The sequence below is a fragment of the Galleria mellonella genome, unplaced genomic scaffold (genome assembly GCF_026898425.1).
Source record: "Galleria mellonella isolate WM207_F2 unplaced genomic scaffold, CSIRO_AGI_GalMel_v1 utg93, whole genome shotgun sequence".
NCBI classification, from domain to species: Eukaryota; Metazoa; Arthropoda; class Insecta; order Lepidoptera; family Pyralidae; genus Galleria; species Galleria mellonella.
The window spans coordinates 6,658,169-6,682,331 of NW_026442176.1; the positions used below are offsets into that span (position 1 = coordinate 6,658,169).

Here is a 24,163-nt window from a genome sequence, read left to right on the forward strand (position 1 = left end):
GGTCAGCAACGCGCAAATGTCATCCCTAGTGTTGCGGGTGTCCATAGGTTACAGTAAGCATTTACCACCAGCCGGGCTGTATGTATGTTTGCCACCTTTGTGGTATAAAAAAATTAGATAAATAGATAAACACTACATAAAAGTTACACTAATGTAACTCACAGATATAACGTTTAACTCACAAACTGACACAAGTGTGCGTCAGAAATATAAATATGAAAAACAGTAAAACAAATAAAATAAAAAATAAAAAACACAAACTAAAGGTTAACGAATTCAACTCTAGCGGACGCCAAATAATTGAAATTCAATTTTATATTTCTATAACCAAAAATACATTAGTCTCTTAACGTTTTTGAAGTCTTAGCATTCGAATGTGTTTGACGAGAATCAGTAAGACAAATGCAGGCTTCACCACAACGACTTCATACCACCTCGTCGTCCATTACTCTACACATAGCATATTACATTTCTCTATTTATATCTTTTTTTTTATACAACTTAGAATGGCAAACAAGCTGACGGCCCACCTGATGGAAAGTGGTAACCGTAGCCTATAGACATGAGCAGTACCATGGACATAACAGAGTATACTGTTTCGCCCATGATACCCCCCATGCGTTGCCATTCCTGAGGACTCAGGTGTTATCCTCTGTACCCAGTAAATTCACTACCATATCCCACCCTTCAAACCGAAACACAGCCATACAAACACAACTGCTTCACGGTTGGGACAAAGGTACCCAAGCAATCAACTTTTGTACAAAGTCTTCCTCTGGCTCCTAGCTAATATATTACTTTTAATATTAAACTTTTACTTGTATCTTATATTTATTGAAACAATAACGCGTGCCACCGACACGCGGGGGAAACCACGAGCCTTGGGAAATCTTGGCGTCTTCCCGCCACCACGCGGAGGCGGCAAATCGGGCCAACTATCTAAATGTATTCATATAAAACTTCCATGAGATATATGTACAACTATTCGTAGCAACATTATTGTTTCCCTCCGCAAGGAATGTGCAAACAATAAAGTTGAAAGTTTGTTGGTTGGCAAAACATAACAGCCTAACAACATGTTTTCTTTATCGGCGCGGTGCGGCGGCGCGGGCGGCGCGGGCGGCGGCGCGCTGCATGCATCAATAACTCTTTCGTTGCTTGTTTGCTTTGGTCGGAGTAATTCTAATTTCACTCCACTCGTTATGTGTTTTTTAATGGGTGATAATGGAAAGGTAGCCCCACCCGCGCTATCGGTATACACCGGCGGGGCACCAGTGAGGGATGATAGGTGAGGATGAAACAGGTCAGTTAACCCATCGTGACGAATTCAACAAGAATTGTTCACGATGGTTTCCAAGGGTAAGCCAAGGAGGTCGACCTAATAGGGTATATTGCTAGCTGGCTGGCTGTCAAACTCCATTGCTAACAATCCCTTTCCCCCCACTCGTTATGTGTTTCAAGTGGTTAACCCTTCTTTGCATGATTTTTTTATTCGTGAAATAAATCAAGGTGATATAATTCATGTTCAAAATTAAAGGAAAAATGGTTAAAAAAATTTTACAGCTATGGTTTTTTTTTGCAACGGACATTAAAAAGGTATCCAGACATGATCAACTTAAAGTGAACTTGTTCTTTTATATAACATTTAGGCATTCAATGTTATGATGAAAATTTCGACCACTATGCAAAGGTACATAAGTTAAATTTTTGTACAGCATCTTTTTAACGACATCTGCTGTGACTTTCTTTTAATGGGTTTTAGGAAGTTAGCATTCGTTTATATCGAGGAGGAACTATAAAACATAGCATAACAGTATAAAATATAACAGCAATAATCTGTAACTTTATATTTAACGTAAAAAAATCAATTGTTGGATTTTTTGAATTTTGTTGTCTTTATTTGTGTGTCAATTTTCCAATAATTATTTGTTACAACTTTTTATTTATTTTCGTCTCATATCATTTACGGGGTAGACAGAGAGGTAATAGTTAATTTGTCTTAACTTGTCTTAAGGTTAACTGTAAAAGCTTGCTTAGCGATAAGACCGTCTTTTGTATCACTTCTCATTTATATATATATATATATATATATATATATATATATATTGTTTCTTTTTTTTTACTTAAATTGACAAAAAATACTAATGTTGTCACACTCCCTTAAGCTTTGGCTCGAACGATCACAACGAATTATAATCAAGACAAAACAAACAAATGAAGTCCAATCAAGAGCGTGTGTGAATAATTTACAACATTCAAACACTTAAAATTTCTTCGTGCAATAGACCGCTTATAAATAATAGAGCACAATTACTCTAATCGACTCAAATTAGGTCAATACCTAAACATGTGTTTACAATGGGGCCCATAATATGTAGTACCTATCTATAATTTTATCAATTAATTCAAAATACACAGCCATAGCTCTAGGAAAAGTACAGAAACGGTTAACCGCGAATATCGTCTAACAAGGATAAAATTTTTGAAGAAAATATGTTAACTCTAAATATATTTTAAACTATATAGTAGTTATTAATTCCAAATATACTTACTTCACTATCACTGCATAGTATAAAACAAAATCGCTTTTTGCTGTCTGTCCCTATGTATGCTTAGATCTTTAAAACTACGCAACGGATTTTAATGCGATTTTTTTAATAGATACGTGAATGAGTATACAAAGCATTATGTATTCTAAGTTAGGGATATATCCTATCTATGTACCAAATTTCATTCAAATCGGTTATGAATGAAATATGAAAGTTATTTATTTATTTAGTTAGAATATAATATCAAATGGAGGCGAATGTAATGGACACATACAGTGCATTTTATTTATATTTCTTTTTATTGTTATTTTTAATGAGGAGTTTCGCGATTGACTCTTGGCTACAACAGAATATCAGTGTCTTGCTCTTTTAAGGGCAAAGCAATAAATTGAGATGTGACCATTTTATGTTACTATGGCACACGCATAAAGGAAGGGAAAGAAGGGAGATTGTAAGTTTATATATTTTGTTTTGTGCTTTTTTGTTTTCATTCTTTTGTCTCTTTTATTGTGTATTATGGGTATGTTTTTTTTTTATTGTAATTTGTTTGCTGTAGGTGGTGTAAATAAATTGTCTATTTGTCTACCTATCTATCTATCAGTTGATTAGTTTTTGCTTGAAAGAGTATCGTCATTCACTCTCACAAATTTTCGCATTCAAAATAGGCAGTAGGATTAGTAAGGATTTTGTGTCAGCTAGATGGTATTGGTGGTTAACCGTCGGTAGGTATATTAAACGCCGCATGCTCGTACGGCAGGAGGTGACAGAAGCCCCGTGCCTGGGGAAATCTGTGTAACTAGTGACACCGCGGTGGCTGCGCGCCGCCCGCGGCTTCGGAACTTTCCCATGGAATTAAGTTTCGCAATATTATTTGGGGTGCTTCGCTCTAAACGAGCTACGTGATATATCGTCACATAATATTCATCTTGTGTCCCTCTAAATCTCGCTCTCAGTAAATTCCATATGGTAATGGTGGCCAAGTAATATTAATTAGTGCAGAAGATTCTATTAACTACTACTTTCCGGGGGGGGGGGGGAGGGATTGTTTGTAATGCGGACTGGTAGTCCCATCGCTAGCAATATACCCTGTCAAGTCGCCTTCCACGTGGTCGCACCTGGAAACCATTATGCTGAATTCCTAGTGTATTCATCACGATGGGCTAACTGACCTGCGTTTTCATTCTCACTTATTATTATTTACTGGCCAGCATAGCCTAGCATGACCAAAGAGGCTGGAACGCTGGAGTCCTCTAGAACGAATTCCTGATATAGATGTCTTGACCATTTGCTCTCTTCTACGAGTCTCTTCTCTCTCTCCGTCCACTTCATTACTGAAGGTCGTGTCCTTGAAAGGTGTCTGTTGCCCCTCTTATGATGTTATTCCATTTCGCACGGTCTTCAGCTTCTCGAGTATCTTACACCTATACAATTATGTGTTCATATATACAAATGTTTTATTCATATAGATTATATAATTGACTTAATTGTACCATGCTTTAATATTTTATTAAGTTAATCAAATAGGTAAACAGTAGAACAATTATGTTTACTTATTCAAGCACGTAATTACAACGATGCCATTACCGGTTTTGCCTAATGTGGCAACCTTTAACACTTACATATTATATAGTATTTAAATCTAATAATTACTAGTTTAATTTTCGTATAATTCAGTGGAGTAAGCTTAATTAGTTTCTGCATCATTCGGGACCCTTAATCGTGAGCAGCTATACTTAGGACAATTGCAGTACTGGAGAAGATTATAGAATTATTAACATCACGATAAGAGCACGAACAAAGCCGCGGCTTACAGCTAGTTTCTTTACATCGGAGCAGTTATTCGACGAGTACATTACACTGGCTTTATTTGACTTTTCGTTGTGTTACGGCTCCGCGGAGATTCTCGCTTTATTACGTTATAATGAATTGTTTCCGCTCGCATGTGTGTTGCGTGATGTTTGCTGTAGCCTTCAAAGGTCACAACAGAATGTTTTCACCCCGCGTACGTTATTTTAGGACTAATAATGAACCAGAAATGTTTCGTGCCACTTTGAAATAAACTGGGCACTGGTATCTAATAGTCCCCAAAAGATAAGATAATATAATATTAGCCTGGTATTACTACGCTGTGCTGACTATCCTCGTTTGTTTTTCTAGTAATCCCTTAAATAGATCTGACTTATGTCATATTATAGATTTCTGGAGCTTTACATTTCGTTTATCATAAATCCTACCTCATAATAGTCCAGAGGAACGATATTTTAACATTTTTATTAATTTTAATCGATATGTATTATGTAATTTTAACATCATATTTCTATTTCGTCCGTCTTCGAAATTTTGGATTTTTTTTTATATAACTTAGAATGTCAAACAAGCTGACGGCCCACCTGATGGAAAGTGGTAACCGTCGCCTATAAACATGAGCAGTACCATGGACATAACAGAGTATACTGTTTCGCTCATGATACCCCCCAAGCGTTAACATTCCTGAGGACATTAGTCGAGGTACTTGATATTGAATAAGCAAAATATCTATGTAAGGTACATCCCTGACTTTTCTACATCCTGGTTATGCAACACCAAGATGTAACAAAAGTAAAAATAAGCCTACAAAGGTTAAAATTCGTCGGACATAAAGAAAACGAATTACCGACATTCGACCTCCTCGAAAGTCCCGAATTGCTCCACTGAAACAATAAGTAAAAGGCAGGTGAGGGAGCAAGGACACTTGAGACCCGATATGACATTATGACAGAGTGCGGAGGCCGGCCATTTGCCAACGGTCCTCTGGGAACTTTTTATCACGGACAAACCTCGTACATCCCTGACTTTTCGCAAGATGTAACAAAAGTTATACAAAGAAAACGTTATTCGTCGGACATAAAGAAAACGAATTACCGACATTCGACCTCCTCGAAAGTCCCGAATTGCTCCACTGAAACAATAAGTAGATAAGAATGGCAATAATGCGCTAATAAAACAGCGCGCTCTATAAAGAGCCCACCACGCTTGAGAACACTTTGTTTCGGGAAACTATTGTTGCGTACGGATCCGGCATCCGGTATACGTATCTGATTGGGAGCGTTATTGTTTTGTGATTGTGTTGTTTATTTACAAATTGCACTATTTTATGTTTCATTTCTTCCTGCTCGCTGCGCCCGTATTTTTATTGGTGACGGAACGAAAATCAGCTACGATATCGAACATGTTGTTTTTTGACTAACAACTTGTTTGGAATTGTAGATCGCTTCGATATTGAGGAAACGTTTCAATTTTATCTTGTTCTGTCATCATCATATCAGCCCCTAACTGTCCACTGCTGAACATAAGCCTCCTCTTTAGGGGGTTTTGCCAGTAGTAGCCATGCTTTGGTAGGCGGATTAGCAACCGCAGTCAGGCGTTAGAAATGTTTTTAAAGGACGCTGCTGCCCATCCCTCGCCCACCCTTAGTTGGCTCTAACGACGTCCACGGAATAGGAAAGGATGGCCTATTCTGTGCCAAGACACGCAGCAAATGTAGTTCTATGTATCCTACTATTTTAATAAGTAATGAATACTGATGTATGAGACGACTAAGGGAGCTTATAATGGAGAGGGGCAGCAGCGTCCCTCATAAAACATCACCAAAAGCCTAACTGCGGTTGCCAATTCGTCTGCCTAGCATGGCAACTACTGCCCCCCCCCCCCCATGTATGTATTTTTGAATGTATTTGAAAGTTTGTTGCTGATTATTATTATTTCCCTAAACAAACTATCATACAATCATGTGGGTATTACAAAGATTTCCTTTTTGTTAAATACGGAACTAGGATTCCTTGGTAAATACCAGAGAGAGACTTTGTACAAAAGTCGTTTGCTTAGTCACCTCTGTCTCATTCGTGTTTCAACCAGTGAAGCAGTTGTGTTTGCATAGCTGTGTTTCGGTTTGAAGGGTGGGATATGGCAATGAATTTACAGGGTACGGAGGAATAACATCTGAGTCCTCAGGAATGGAAACGCATGGGGGGTATCATGGGCGAAACAGTATACTCTGTTGTGTCCATGGTACTGCTCATGTTTATAGGCGACGGTTACCACTTTCCATCAGGTGGGCCGCCAGCTTGTTTGCCATTCTAAGTTACATAAAAATGTAAGAAAATTTATTCCAAAAAGATGTGAGCTAATATTATTAACAATATAAACTATTTGGACATTTCGTCGCCCAATACAAAGCAGCAAAATCAATACTCAGCTGTCAAATTAGTGACTCAATGACAAAGATTTGTTTTCCCGAACGTATTTATTTAGTGACGTTTGTGTTTGAATTCGCGAGTGGCAGCCACTTCGTTGGGAAAAATATTAAATTGCCAGGGTGGAGTGGGGCTCGTGACTCGCATCAGACCTGTTTAATATTAAAGCTCCCGCTTCAGCCGGCGACGACTTGCCTCCCTGATTACTTGACAAACATTTTGATAATTATTTAATCATCGTACTTGTTTTGCGCTTTTATGCGACTTTTGTGCCATTACGGCTACGTGTATATTTTTTTTATGAATGATAATGGAATGGTAATCCCGCCTGCGCTATCGGTATACACTGGCGGGGCACCAGTGAAGGATGATTGGTGAAGGTAAAAAGGCAAGTCGGTTAGTCTTTCGTGACGAATTTAACGACAAATTCATCACGATGGTTTCCAAAGGGAATCGCGTGGAGGTCGACCTGATAAGGTATATTAATAGCAATGGCGACTAACCTCCCAATTACTAACACGGTACGTGTATATTGAATCTTCTGGTGCTAAAAGTACACATAAAGTGAAACGGACTATGTTGAATTGCTCCTCAACTTTAAGCGACTTCCAAAAGTAGAAAGCATTTGCTTCGAATTTTTTTTTTTTTTTTATATTTAGTATAAGTAACCATTTTGAAAATTCTTTTAGTAATTGATGGGATTTACTTTCATATTACTCATAGTCCCACTTTAAATTTGTAACAATTGACGTTACTGATCTTTTTTCACTTACAAAATCTTGTCGTGAATCTCTTCATGACTGTTTGTGGATTTCCACTACATACAAATAAGGTTGACGCTTCGTCTTGTAATTCGGTGATAAAAGGAGAAAAAATAGTATTAAACCGTGCCTTTGTTGCTTGTATTTGCCAAAGTGTATATTATAAAATACCGACAAACTACCCACTTTTCGTAATTTATATAATAACTAGCAATTTACTGCTACTTTGCCCTAGTACATTAGTATGTAAAGTATTCTATAAAAGATACAACCTATTCCTGTACCACATTTAATTCAAAGATCGTTAGTTAAAGCACATTTAGACGTGATTGATAACAAATATAATAATAATATATTTATTTATGTCTTCTCACAAACAACTTAAATTAACACATGAAGTATTGAGGATAAAATAAAATTAAAATACAAATATAGATACTCATACAAAGATTTTAATGTTTTTACAAATTTTCACATTTATAATATAAGTAGGATTGTATACACAAAAAAAAAAATATACAAATCTCCATCGCATTACACAACAATTAATTAAGTAATATCAATTAAACTGAGACATGAGACATGGCTCGGCGGTCGGTCTTCGAGTACGCGGTAGGCACACGAGCACCCACCTCACCATTAACTACCCACGAATGAGCCGTCAGAATAATAAGACACCGCATAAATTTTACGTCTTAAGCCATCATAAATTTCGTGGAAATTTATATATATTATAATCTGAACAATTACTCACCGAGGAGTCAGCCGGCCGATAACTTATACTAGACGGTTTACGGGGCAGCTGCCGGCGCGGCGCGCTAATGCAAAATCATATTTTATTATTCCAAATACGAATAATGGTGAATTGGACGAACGGGATTGGGTAATGCTGGTTATTAAATTAATATCCTATACTTAGGTGCTGAATGGTTCAAGTCGGAACGGGTGTAGTGACTGCCGTGGTGCACCGGGATGGGGTGGTCGGTACCCACAGCTGTTAACGGTGATTTGAACAAAAATTAATTGTACTTTGTCTATTTATTGGGATGTTACAACTCTTTTGTACTGTGTAAACTAGTATTAATCTATCTTTTCATGTGTTCAATTTTAGATCAGGAACATATCAATATGGCAGAATATGTGTTGTTTCGATTTGGTTTGATTTCATATATTATGTAATATATCTGCCTACCCTAATGGGAGACAGGCGTGACAAATATGTATGTATGTATGTAATATATCAAATCAAATTAAATCGAAACCAGTTTATTCATGCAGACGATTATTGCAGTAATGGTTCAAATTCAAATTCAAATTCAAAAATAATTTATTCATGTAGGACATTTTAGCCGCTTATGAACGTCAAATTTTTATGGTTATGCAACATAGTTAATATATTTAAAATAAATTTTGAATAGATACTGTGACTATATAACTTATTATAGTGTACAAATACTATATAATAATCATATATATACTTCTATACTAATATTATAAAGAGAAAAGATTTGATCGTTTATTGTTTGTTTATAATACCTAAATAAATTCAAAAGGTACTAACCGATTTTAAAAATTCTTTCACCTGTAAAAAGCTACTCTATCAGCGAGTAACATAGATATATATTATTTTCCAAAATTCTTAAAAAGAAAATTGCGAAATCGGGCTGGATCACTTGTTTTATATAAAAATAACTTAGATTATATAAATAAAGTTTCAAGCCTCAAAAACGGGTCAACTTTTTGTCAGCTAATTGTCAAATTAGTTGACACGATTTTTTTATCAGTGTTCTATATGATTACGCATAAAATGTATCTTGACGTATTATTTAATAAGTAAAATAAAATAAGTGTTTACGTATTAAAAATATGTAGAAATTATAAGACAACATAACTATAGAAATTATAAACGAACCACCCATAACTATTTATTACGCAAAATTGTATGAAAAAGTTGAACCGTTTTTTCTGAAGCATTTCTATGGAGACACTCTATCTATGTATATAATCTAAGAAAAATAAAAATTGAAACTTTTTGTGGGCTAACGTTGGATACATTCTGTTCATACACACAACGTCGTCACAATCATTGAAACTTATTTATTCAATTATTCGTGTCACTAATCAATAATTAATAAGTGAAAATAATAAAATAAAAGACATTTTATAAACGTCATAGATTCAATAGGAAACAAATCTGAAATTACAGCGGAATCAGTACGAAATACTCGCACCGGGGGGATTTGGTGAACTTGCCCGGGCTCGGTGTAATGTCTTTAAACTCCCGCCGCCGATCCGCGGAGATAATACCAATCTACGACACTGTTACAATGGTATTTCAACTAAATTGTTATGACAGTATTTGTAATTGGGTTTTGCAGAGTGGAGTTATCTTGTATTAATACCTAAATGGTAGTAGATCGCACCCCTTGGGACCGTTTCAGTAATTTGTAGAACGCTATTTTAATTCTGTGATATTACTAAATAGATTTGTATCCGATACGAACTTAATTTACATATTCACTGCCGAATATAGGTCTCTACAGAGACTGCCGTAAAGAATGCTCTTAAACCACCTGCATCCACTGACTCTCTGCAATACATTAAGAGGTCATTACTCCATCTAGCGAGTAATTGTCCTGCACTGGGTATGCTTGTACAGGATCGAGAACAGTTCTTCCCCACCGTAAAGAAAAACGTCACCTTTGATTATTACAAAAATAAAATTGAGTCTATTGGCGAATAAATCATATATCTATCTATCTATCTATCCTATTTAAGAGCTGCGCTCTTGTCGGTGGAGCTCTTGCCACTCACTACGATTTTCAGCGAGTCTCTTCACCTCTTGATACGACACGACACCAACTCCTTCCTTGATCTGCCTGATGTAACTATGTCTCGGTCTCCCCCTCCCTCTCCTTCCTTCTATCTTAGCTTCTGTTATAATGTTCATAAGTTCGTCGTGTCGTATCAAGTGTCCCAACATTTTTCCTCTTCTGTCCTCAATAGTTCTAATAATTTGTCTTTTTTCCTTAACCCTAAGCAGGACCTCCTCATTGCTAATTCGAAAGCATATATGGTATATATAAAATCGCTTAAAATCATCTAATAAATCAGACAAATTGAAATACTTCTTTTGGAAGTCAAAATATGTTTAGAATAAATATTAAAAATCAATTCTAATATGTCATTATGTGTATATCGACCCTCAATGATGTCATTTTTTTTTAAATCCCTTACTTGTCAATCTAACATAGGTAACGGAATCTATTTAATTTACTAGACCAAAGATCGTTGAAGTAAAATTATAAAAGATAATTTAATTTCGTATTTATTTTGTAATAGATTAAAATAACAATATCGCTAATAGTATTACGCTGTTGTACGTTTGCTAAATTTAGCGTCGTTAATTAGTAACTTTAACAAGTTCTTCTAGTTGTTGATAAACATAAAGAAATCAGAATCTCGTTAACAACCTATTATTTACAATACACTGTTGCTTTAAACAATATCCTTATAGTCAAAACTCTGCTTAAATTTTGTATTTTTATATAATGTATATAGTGTACACCATATATTTATTTATTTATTCATTAGTACAAATATGTGTACATGGCGGACTTAATGCTAAAAGCATTCTCTCCCAGTCAACCATAGGGAAGTGTCAGAATACTCGAATGCGGTACTACTAATTATTGATATACATACATTACATATATAAACGAATAAATATATATAAATAACAAATATACTTACACATATATGACATATACTATATTATACACGAAATTGAGAATAATATAAAGCACTTACTGCTCGGATAAAAATAAAAAGTGAGCGTGAACGCACCATCTATACTTATAATAAATCTGTAGAGAGGTCAATTCTGTACATGAAATATATTTCCAAAATAACTATCAGGGGGTGATTAGTGATCGATACTGACGCCAAAAATGCAATCAGTAAAATTTTTGTCTGTCTGCCTGTATGTTCGTTATAGAAACCAAAACTACTCGACGGATTTTAACAAAATTTAGTACAATTATTCTTCATACTCCTGGGCAGGTTATAGTAAACTTTTTATCACGCTACGATCAATAGGAGCAGAGCAGTGAAGGAAAATGTTAAAAATGTCCACCCGTGCGACGCCGAGACGGGCCGCTAGTATACAATAAGAATTATACTAAATTATGGTGATATTGACAAAGAATGCAATGTTTTTTTTTTTAATGGATGAAAGTATAGTTGTGTTACGTTATCGGCATACGTTGACGGACAACCAGTGAGGGATGATAGATGAGGATGAACCAGGGGAAACCACGTGGAGTTGATAGAGCGCTAATATGGTTAACTAGCAATGGGGCTATTTTTTTTTATATGGGTAGAAATAGAATATATAACCCTATATATAACTAACCCCGCCTGCGGTATCGGTATCGTCTGGCAAGGCACCAGTGAGGGATAAAAGGTGAACATAAAAAGACAGATCAGTTAGCTCATCGTGATAAATACACTTGGTATTCAGCACGATGGTTTTTTTTTTTTATACAACTTAGAATGGTAAACAAGCTGACGGCCCACCTGATGGAAAGTGGTAACCGTCGCCTATACACATGAACAGTACCATGAACATAACAGAGTATACTGTTTCGCCCATGATACCCCACATACGTTGCCCCCATGCGTTGCTACGGACTCAGATGTTGTTCCTCTGTACCCAGTAAATTCACGCCATATCCCACCCTTTAAACCGAAACACAGCCATGCAAACACAACTGCTTCACGGTTGAAACATGAATGGGACAGAGGTACTCAAGCAATCGACTTTTGTACAAAGTCTTCCTCTGGTTTCCAGAGGAACTGCGTAGAGGTCAACCTGACATGGAATATTGCTAGGCCACTAACAAGCAAACAAAAACCACTAACAAACAAACAGCCCACTAAGAGATTTGTTCCTTAGGTGGCCTTAGTGGCCACGGTGTATTCGTGCAAGAGAAAGAATACTCGAAATCCAACACTATACCAAACCTCCAGGCCACTATAGCAGTAATAAACTATTAATCTCGTGATGATTATCATGGGGAGTGCTCTGAAGAATTGTTCGGATTGATACCTGCTGCTGATTTTCACCATCGTACAACCCGCCACAAACTACAATTTCATCCCAACCATCTGGACGAGTGGCGGTCCTCCACCGTGCGTTTTTCAAGGCACTTTCTTTCACGCACAACCACTCTTTAAAATCAACTTCCAGCAGCAGTATTTCCGAACCGATACGTCAACATAACCTTCAAGAAAAGAGCATATTCCTTTTTAGAAGACCGGCAGCACACTTGCAATGCCGTTGGTGTTGTGGGTGATCATGGGCAACGGTAGTCACTTACCATCAGGTGAGCCGTATGCTCGTTTGCCCCCTGTGTTGTAAAAAAACCTAGTACACCTATTTATAACTAATTTTTTTTTTTTACAAAATGTGTTAAAAAAGACCTTCTTGCGAAAATAATAATTCCCTTTACAAAGCGCAAGGGCTGCCATTGTTTCAAATATATATGCGACTCACAAAGAAATACCCATATTGAATCCAATAACAGAAGCGCTGTGAATACCTTTCTCGGAGAACATAAGCAAACAGTGTTATCAGGTGGAAAATTCTCTCTCTTTATTCGTTAATGGCAGCTATTTCCCGGGGCGGGGGAGCGCGGGGTGCGGCCGGGGTGAGGCGCGCGGGGCGAGCGTCCCCGGCGACCTCCTGTGATCATCCACGAGATTGTGCCCCGATGAAACTCGTCCCACACATAATGGACAGCCCTGATTGAATCACTTGCGCTTCTTTCACGCGGGATTGATTCCGCGATCAAGATTTTGGAGACCTTTCCGCTCTATGGAAAATAACGTATAGATACGCCGGGCCGACTACTTCGCACGTAGCGAAAGGGTACCCCCACGTTTAGCGTTTTAAGACTCCGGGTTGCGAAGGTGGGGCCTCATTAAAAAGGGCAAAGGGATAACAGGGAGAGGCGCGTTTTGCGATATCCCTAACAATTAGTACGCAGCCCGCCGGTTCTTTTTCGACGACCCGTCTCAATGTAAAGAAACATTCGAGCGAATTGTAAATAAGGCAATTGTACATTGTACACGGTCGTGTGTGCGTCGATCTTGATTCTGTTAGTAGTTTTTTTTTTTACAACACAGGGGGCAAGCGAGCATGCGGATCACCTGATAGTTAGTGACTACCGTCGCCCATGATCGCCCACAACACTATTATGGTATGGTATTACAGGTGTGCTGCCGGCCTTTTAAAAAGGAATATGCTCTTTTCTTGAAGGTTATGTTGTCATATGTTCTAATGTTAATGACAAGTATTTTTTATCACAAATAAAACAAGAACTTTATTTATTTAATCGTTATATACTTACGACCGAAGAGATTCTAGGTAGACCAATCGTGAGTATTTAAATGTAGCACATTGAAATGTATGTATCTACAAGTAGATATTAATATTGTTTTTATTGTTCTATTTATTTGATCATCACGTTGCACTGTCAATTGTGTTTTCTGTTATTCCTGTCTACGGTCGACATTAGACTAGACTGTCTTTCAAAAAAACGCCATCTGGTGTTAAGTCCGTGTATAATATAGTATATATCATATATGTGTAAGTATATATTCATATATACTATCGTTTATATATGTAATTTTATATTATGTAATTTAGAGTTAATTTTGGGAGAGAAAATACTATATATGTACTAATGAATAAATAAATAAATTAAAGTATAATAAACGCATCCTTTTGTAAGTGACCTGAACATAGATATCAGTTGATTGAATCCTGCATGGTTTATTAAGTAAATATTTGTGCGTTGCGCAGTGAAAGTTATTTTTAGATTTTATTGCGAAATTATTAAAGCGCCCTTTACTCATAGTTAATTAGGGACTTGGGTGTTTAAATATAAAATTGATAGCTGTAAATACTTCTAGAAAAATATATAACACAAACATATAAATAACACCCTCCCACATACATACATTTAAATTACATACTACCTACCACAGGGAGAGTTTGTACAAAAGTCGTTTACTTGGGCATTTCTATCCCATTCGTGTTTCTACCGTGAAGCAGTTGTGTTTGCATGGCTGTGTTTCAGTTTGAACGGTGGGATATGACAGTGAATTTACAAGGTACAGAGGAATAACACCTGAGTCCTCAGGAATGACAACGTACAGGGGGTATCATAGTCGAAACAGTACTCTGTTATATCCATGGTATTGCTCATGTCTATAGGCGACGGTTACCACTTTCCATCAAGTGGCCGTCAGCTTTTTTGCCATTCTAAGATGTATAAAAAAAACCTACTCATAGTAAGATACCATAAAACAATCAGTATGTTATAGTAAAATATATAAAATATATTTTTTACACAATTTCACTATAAGTTTTTCTTTTTAAATGACATTGATCTATTCTCTCAGAATTTTATAAATACCTACTATTAAACTAACAAGGTAGTAATTAAAATTTAAACAGTAACAGAGCTATTGTGACAGGTAGACCCCAATTTATGACTTTTTTCTTTTTATTTATTACGTTTTCCGAGATATCGGGTTCGAACAAAATACATTTTTTGATATTAAAATTGCATGATACATGGCATTTAAAAATATTAAAATATTGTTCCTTTGAAGTGTTACAGTAGAATTTATAATGACCCAAACGTTAAGCTCCTGAGTCGATTTTGGTATAAACAAAAATATAAAATTGAGTCCGAAAATTCGGAATTTCATTTCATGGTAAACCTCCAGGTTTAATGCGTATCCAAAGATTGTCTGTAAGAGATTGTCCTAGCAATAACACCAGTTTTTGTACCTTTTCCTCTATATTTTATGCTATTATATTCCATTTGAATTTTCTAATAGTCATTGTATAATTATGTTTTTGATGCAATAAAGAATTAAAGAAATAAATAAACAAAAAACAACTTTATCTTTTATACCATTAGGGACTCTCCTTAATCTATGTTTAATACGTACATACGTAGTATAAAAAAAAAACGTAAAAAAAGAATGCCAAACGAGAAAGAAAAATCAAAATGTCAATATTTACGAGTTAGTAATGAAAAGATCGGAGCGGCCGCCTCGTGCTAATTATTCTACAAAGGGACCGCGCCTGTCAATTACAACGGTGCCTTCCTCAGCCACCGAACACCCTCCGCTGGGCCCTTACGTTTGATGTCAATACTCTAGCTCGCCCAAATAAACCGCCTCCAGGGATTATACGATTTAGTTCAAATTATTTCAAATACCTCACTAAATGCTATCTACTACTCGGAAGTGCAGAATCGTGTAAACATAAACCAAAGTGGCGTGTATATGTGTGTGTGTGAAAGAGAACAGTGCCTTCGGTTATTACTGTCACAATTATTGCCTATTATTCGGTTTCCAATAATGGCCCGAGATGACGATTGACAAACTATATATATATATATATATATATATATATATATATATATATATATATATATATATATATATATATATATATATATATATATATATATATATATTATTTATTATTTATTAGTATACTAGCTGTTGCCCGCGACTTCCTCCGCGTCAGTTTCTATTATTATGTTAGTCAGTTTCTATGATTAATATTATTATGTTGATAAAACTCTTTGGCAAATAATTAAAAATAATGCATTAATTTAGACCAAATTTGATTACCATAAAAAAGGTTATGGTGAGTTAATCTTAAAAGATTGACATACACTGTCACGGACAATTTTTTAGATTATTTAAAAAGGAATAATTCTTTCATACATATTTTTTGGGTAACTTGAACCGTTTACGCAGCGCACGCAACGGAAGCCCTCAAATATGAATAATTTTCCCCGTTTCTGCAACATTTTTCACTGATGCTTCGCTCCTATTGGTCATAGCGTGATGTTTTATAGCCTATAACCTTCCTCGATAAATAGACTATCCAACACAAAAATAATTATTCAATTCGCACCAGTAGTTCCGGAGATTAGCGCGTTCAAACAAACAAACTCTTCAGCTTTATAATATTAGTACAGATTACTTATAGTTACAACACATATACGAGTATATTTATTGAAATATCTACCTAAAATCAGATTCATGATACCTTAAGGATGATTATGAAAAAATGGAAGAATAAAAAATGCGAACTAACTTTATATTATTATTTTTATTGTAATATCTATATAATTTAATCATTACCAGAGGGAGACTTTGTGCAAAAGTCGATTGCTTGGGTACCTCTGTCCCATTCGTGTTTCTACCGTGAAGCAGTTGTGTTTGCATGGCTGTGTTTCGGTTTGAAGGGTGGGATATGGCGTGAATTTACTTGGTACAGAAGAATAACATCTGGGTCCTCAGGAATGGCAACGCATGGGAGGTATCATGTGCGAAACAGTATACTCTGTTATGTCCATGGTACTGCTCATGTCTATAGGCGACGGTTACCACTTTCCAACAGGTGGGCCAGCAGATATTTTGCCATTCTAAGTTGCAAAAAAAAAAGTTTTGGAAATGTTTTAACAGGGACGCTGCTGCCCATCCCTTGTCCTACCTTAGTCGCGCCTTACGACACTCACGGGAAAAGAAAGGGTGGACTATTTTATGCCGAAACCATGTGGTCCATATCACTGATTATTTGATTACAATTATTTTGTTTAACCCCGCTAATTTTATTTATAATCTTCATAAGTTGTCAGTCTGTCACACACATTAACGTTAGCGGAATTAACCCTTATTTGCATGATTTTTTTTTTATTGGTGAAATAAATTAAGGTGATATAATTTAGATATATAGATAGATAGATACTCTTTATTGTTTCCTCCAAAAGATTACAATAGTAAACTTATTATAAATATAAATAATTACAAGAAATAATCACAATGACAAAACAATGGGCGACCTTATCGCTAAGAGCGATCTCTTCCAGGCAACCTTTGGATGGAGAGGAGTAATTATAAATAGTTTGGTGGGAGGCACGATGAAAGATTTTGTTAGTTCTAAATATGGGAGATGTGATACATACAATAATATAAATATTATCCCTACTCATTATTATATTTATATACATACACCTACACACACAATTTATGTTCAAAAAATAAAGGAAATATTGTTAATAAATAAATTTGACAGTTATGTTTTGTTTTTTTGCAATGGACATTAAAAAGGTATCCAGACACGATCAATATAAAACGAACTTTGTCTTTTATATATTTTTTGGGCGTTTAATGTTACTATAGAAATTACCACCATACATATATATATATATAAATATATATATATATATATATATATATATATATATATATATATATATATATATATATATACCATATTATAAAGAAGGGTTAAACAAATTAATTCTAACCAAATAACCAGTGAATCATGATCGTCAGAACCCTAACAAATTCTTACACGAGCAATAATGAAACTAAATATAAATACAGCTATGTCAACACTCATATGTGTAGATAGATACTGCGAAGTCTTTCTTTTGAACGGAACCAATCTTCGGACGCTCCCAGCGATTTCGCAAGATAAGCTCCTGACTATTAGGGAATTCAGCTCAGTTGTGTAGCAGCGAGGGTGAGGTGCGATACAAATAATGAGATGTCGGACTCACCTGTTGTGCACTGCACTAAGATTGATGGCGGAGCAGGCCTTTCCGATGTCGGCTCCTACTACCACACCGCAATGCTTGCCTAACGACTGGGTCAATCCATACATTTATTACACAGTATTGTAGTTATGTAAGTTTACGTTTCCAAATCGGTAAAACTTACTTAAAACTTATGTTGGTAAAATGGTATGTTTTACAGTTGTGTTTGCATGGCTGTGTTTCGGTTTGAAGGGTGGGATATGACGTGAATTTACAGGGTACAGAGGAATAACACCTGAGTCCTCAGGAATGGCAACGCATGCGGGGTATCATAGGCGAAACAGTATACTGTGTTATGTCCATGTCTATAGGCGACGGTTACCACTTTCCATTAGGTGGGCCGTCAGCTTGTTTGTCATTCTAAGTAGTATAAAAAAAAGATATGGTAAATCAATATAACGATGTATAATCATGTAGTGACTACTGTAATAGAGTATTGATTTAGCCAATTACTGCTAATATGAAAATGTCTTGCAATAATCGAATATTATGTAAGACACAGAGAAACTAGCTCATTATAATAAAAAAACATAGTCTCTTATTACATGTAAATGGTAGATATTAATCAATAAGTTATGATTTAAAAGAAATCTACTGCTGATAATAATAAAAGCAAAAAGTACGATACGACCGTTTCGTACGCCCGCCCATACAAAGCTTTTTCCTAATTTCACGCAGCTTTTAAAATGTCTTTTTTAATTTTCCTCTTGTTCTACAAAACAACAGAGTCATCGAGGGTAAACAATTTTTGTTTGTACGGGCTTCGGCGACTTCATTAGTAGAAATTAAATTTTGTATCCTACGTTAAGCCCTTGTATATTTTTGCGTGCCGGCGACCGGCGACCGGCGGCCGGCGGCCGGCAGCGGCGACCCTCCCATCTCGTCACCTTTTATTGAATATTGATCCATTGTATGCTGCTGTTGAACATCAGCACTATTTTGGGAACAAATAAAATTTGTATTCCTAATGTAACTTTTTAAATTTTTTAATGGTCTTTACTTTGAACAATTAGACGACAAAAAAAGGATTATCTATTATCTATTATTTTTAGTTCCTTTTTCTGTATCATACTATTTCATATTCTATATATCTAAACATGATCAAAATCACAAGGTAACTCTGGTATAGTTGTCATAAACTAGTAGTTGGCTACTTTAAACTTTAAAAATCTAGATAATTATGTATTAAATCGTACTTAAAATGTCCAACAATACAAACATCGTTAATAAATTTTATTATACACTAGCGGCCCGTCCCGGAGCACGGACACAACCCGGAGACAAGTGGACATTTTTTCAACATTTTAAAAAGTGGTTATTGTGACATAACGATAATAGTTGAACATATAGTATCGCCAAGTTTTTTTGTAGTTATTGATATTTTCTTCAATATTGTAGAACATACTTTTGTTCTATCACCAATAGTTTTCGCAACGCACGCGATGAAATATATTTTATAGCATTTTTTACACCTTGAGTAACGTTACTAAAGTTTTAGTAAGGATCCCTAATCTTTTCTAGCAATAAATATAGCTTATGTTACTCAGGGTGGATGTAGCTTTCTAATGCTGAAAGAAATTTAGAAATCGGCAAAGTAGTTTTTGATTTTATTTATTACAAAAATACACACAAAAATACAAATCTTTCCTCTTTATAATATTAGTGTAGAAGAGAAGCAATACGAGGATAAAAGTATGTCGCGTTGAATTTTAATACACTCGGAGAAATTAAAGCAAAGCATTCGGTACTCCAGCGACAAACGACATAATGTTCGTACATCCAACTGATCTGCATGAATTACAATCAGAAGTATGCACATTACCTGCATCTCTCATTTCTTTATTTTCTTCTTATTTATGATTACAAGAATATTGCAACAATTCTAAATTACTTTTATTATTTTTTACAATAATCCTCTTAAGAAAACAAGACAGTAGACCGCTACGCTCACTTTGCTCCGTGCGCCTGTTTTTGCAAGGGAAAGCTGCTATCTTTCTGTGCAAATATACTGTAATAATTGAGCTTTCTACCTTTTTTTACAAGAATATTTATGTCTTTTTAAAACTTTGTGTTTAATTACACTTTTGCATTACTTTGGTTAATTCTGTTATTCTCTTTTTGTTAGGTAATTAAGATAAATACACCTTTTTTTTTTTGTATCCGCATAACATTTAATTTACATTATGTTTTTTCTTACAGTGTTATTAAAATATAAAACAGTGAAATTTTATAAGTGTACTCGTTTTATATATCATTGCAACCAGACTTCATTATGTTATGTTTTTATTAAATTTTCTCGTCTAGTTTCTGTATTACCTGGAACCCATGTATATGAATAATCACGGTGCAAACACGAGCCAGACTATAATACTCGTACTAGTGGTAGACTGACTAGTCGAAAAAATCTCAATAACAAGTGTATTTCTATACAAAAAAAGTCTTTAGTTGTGACAAAATGCAACGACGAATGGCGATACTTTATGCTTCGTACATTGAATATATGTGAACTTAAAAGTCTAATTGCTCAAGGGTCGGTACAAGGCAAACGTTCTCGGAGTAGATCACCAACGCGATGGACTGACCTCATCAAAACGGCCACACAGCAGTCTATTGTGGAATGCTCTCGCTCGGCTGTGAGCAGAAGTAGATGGAGACGCATTGCGAGGACCTCAGTCGCGAAGGAGGGCCTCATCGACGATCCACTATCTTCATAAAAACCACGACCACTCTGTCAGAAGAGTACGACTGAAGAGAGAGAACTTAAAATGCGCAATTGAAGCAAAATGTATTTGCAAACAACAAGTCGATAGGAGTAGAATGGCCGCAGCGACAAACAGCGCGCTGGTTGCGCAGTGCTGCTCGCGGCACAGCCGTGAACCGCGCTCATGAATAAGGCCTCCTATTAAGTTCGAAACTAGTCGGACAACCCCGAATTTATAACGTAAATATACTCGTAGTCAACATAAATTATTACAAGTAGATTTTACTTCACCACAAACAGATTTTTGCTTTTTAACCTGCTAAGAAAAACTGCTGCTTTAATCAAATAACAAAAATAATATGGATTTAACACGAAATAAATTAACTTATATTTAAAAATATAAATCTTCAAATAGATTCAGGTTTGACGACGTATGTCGCACAAAAACTACAGATTAATTGAAAACCTCCAAGTTTTGAAAATCGTTTTAATTTATATATGGTAGTTACATAATCAATCCAGTTCCCTTTCTTCATTGCTATATATGTAACTACGTTGACAACTGTTGTACTTGCCACAGGACCGGCCGTTGGCGCACAACGTGACGTCACGGGTGCTGCACAGCAACCAGAGCCTCGTGCTGCAGAAGGTGACGCGTCACAGCAGCGGACGGTACGCCTGCTCCGCGCTCAACGCCGAGGGCGAGACTGTCTCCAACGAGCTGCACTTCAGGGTCAAATGTGAGCATCCTCAAATGGATTTTATTTATTTAACTTAATTTACTTAGGTACTTCTGTCCCATTCGTGTGTCAACGGTAAAGCAGTTGTGTTTCGGTTTGAAAGGTGGGATATGGCAGTGAATTTACAGGGCACAGAAGAATAACACCTGAGTCCTCAGGAATGGCAATGCATGGGAGATATCATGGGCGAAACAGCATATCTGTTATGTCCATGGTACTGCTCTTGTCTATAGACGATGGTTACCACTTTTCATCAGGTGGGCCGTCAGCTTGTTTGCCATTCTAAGTTACATAAAAAAAAGACACATTTGCTAAGTTGTTTATTAGAATTTAAGTATTTAATCAGTAAAACTGAACACATTTTACAACGAAACATGGCTTAATAAACATTAATTAGATACCCGTACTTGTACCTCAAAAAAAATTTGTTTTTGTTTTATTTTAATTAATGTTTTTCAAGCCGTACTCATTTGAAAAAATATTACTATCCTAGTAGTAAATCTTATCCTTTTAAATGTAACCAAACATCGCAATTAATGGAGCTAGGTATTATTTAATAATTTATTTCTAAATATTACGCCCTCTGTGTGACACTACACTTGACTACTACAAGACTGTCTTATTGTTACGCTGTAAATCTTATTATTATATATCTATTTTAAAGTAAAACTAAAACTATTAAATATATAAAAGACTATATCTGCATCAACCGGAGTATTTATAAATGTTGTATCAAACACACAGATATAATTTATTATAAAAAAAACAGCAACTTTTATCATTCAAAATTGTCTAAGTTGTATAAATATATATATATATATATATATATATATATATATATATATATATATATATATATATATATATATATATATATATATATATATATATATATATATATATATATATATTGGGTACGAAGACAGGAGTAACCCCGGCAGTGATCAAGTAATGACTGAAATGATGATTATGGGAGTAGACCCTATGGAATGGAAAAAAAATTAGGTACCAAAATCCGTTTCCGTTCAAAATTAACAGCATAATATACAAAATATATTAAAATACAAGTATTACTACAGTAATTGATGTTATATTATCATACAAATAAAAAATGTACGCAATTAAATGCATCAAATACAATTAGAGTGATAAAAGTGCATCAGTTTTAGATACTGCCATAGATAGATCCTAGTTCAAGCGTCGGGCCGTTAGAATTCATCGAACATAATATTCTTGAAAACAAACTTAATGAGTCTTGAAACTTGGCATGAAAGTTCAGCGCTAAATAGAAAACTCGTCAACAAGCTGGCTTCATTACGGCACCTCTCGAAGCTCATTGAAAACAATCGACGCAAATCTGGAACAATGCGAGGTAGCGACCCACACTTGAGGCGCTCCAAATTAATTAATCGCGACGGCCGCGCATTGTCCCACAAATATACCGCACAAATTAAGGAGCACCGCGGCCGTGCCTGCCCTCCCACCGCGCCCCGCCGCACCCCGCACCCACCCGCAAGCTTCGCACCTCGGCTGTATTATCGCTCTCGCTCCGGGAACTAAACTTTCCTCTAATTGTTTTTTCTCCGACGTTTGCCTTGATGCCTTCTGAAAGGAAATACTGAATGGCTAAACTTCCTTGTTTCGCGATTCGAGACTAAATGGAGTTGGTTTGTGTTTTTATTGGAATAAGTATTTCTTAACAGTTTTAAAGACGCTATTTAGTATATTAGTCTGTAATGTTGATTTAGTTGAGTTTATTGGAGAATAAAATAATTTACGTTATTTATTGCTTTTAAGTTTACCGCGCAGTTATTCATTCATCATTTCAGCCATTGTTGAACATAAGCCTTCCCCATAAGGGGACTCTTGCCAGTAGTTGCCAATTGTAGTAACCGCAGTTAGGCATTCAGAGATGTTTGAAAAGGGACGCTGCTGCCCATCCTTCTACCATTATGTTTCTTTAGTCGCCTTTTACGACACCCATAGGAAAGGAAGAAGTCGAAAGGTCTATTCTATGCCGGGACCACACGGGCAAGAGGAATATTATTTATTAATAACATTGTAAATATTGTAAAGAATAAAAAAAAATATTTAGTCTATTAGTATTCGCTAATTTACATATTTACAAATAAAGTGATATACGCTACAAAAACTTTAGACAAATTAGATTAAACTAATTCATTCAAATCCTTATTTTTATATCATCCTTATCCTTTATATTACCCTTATTTTAATGTGAAAATAAAGGTAATTTTATTTTTATTTCTAAAATAAACTTCTAACACATACTCGATCTCACTACTTCGAAATGCTACCGAATAGGATCGAGAGAATTCATTTGGAGAAAACACAAGCAAGTCGTAGACAGCGAGACGATTTAAATGGCAAATTTTTCCCCCCTAATTTATAGAGCCGCCTGAAAGGATTTCTAAACAATAGTCAATTAGAGTGCGGATTGGATTGCGGTGATTAAAGTCAGC

General features: G+C 35.6%; 1 protein-coding gene across 1 annotated transcript in view; it reads left to right on the forward strand.

The window, feature by feature from the left end:
• Nucleotides 1-24,163, forward strand: part of LOC113509255 (nephrin) — a 530,072-nt gene that overhangs the window by 491,358 nt on the left and 14,551 nt on the right. The window contains exon 10 of the mRNA XM_052902625.1: nucleotides 21,524-21,683. Coding sequence (XP_052758585.1) covers nucleotides 21,524-21,683 — 160 coding nt within the window. The remainder of the gene's footprint in view (nucleotides 1-21,523; nucleotides 21,684-24,163) is intronic.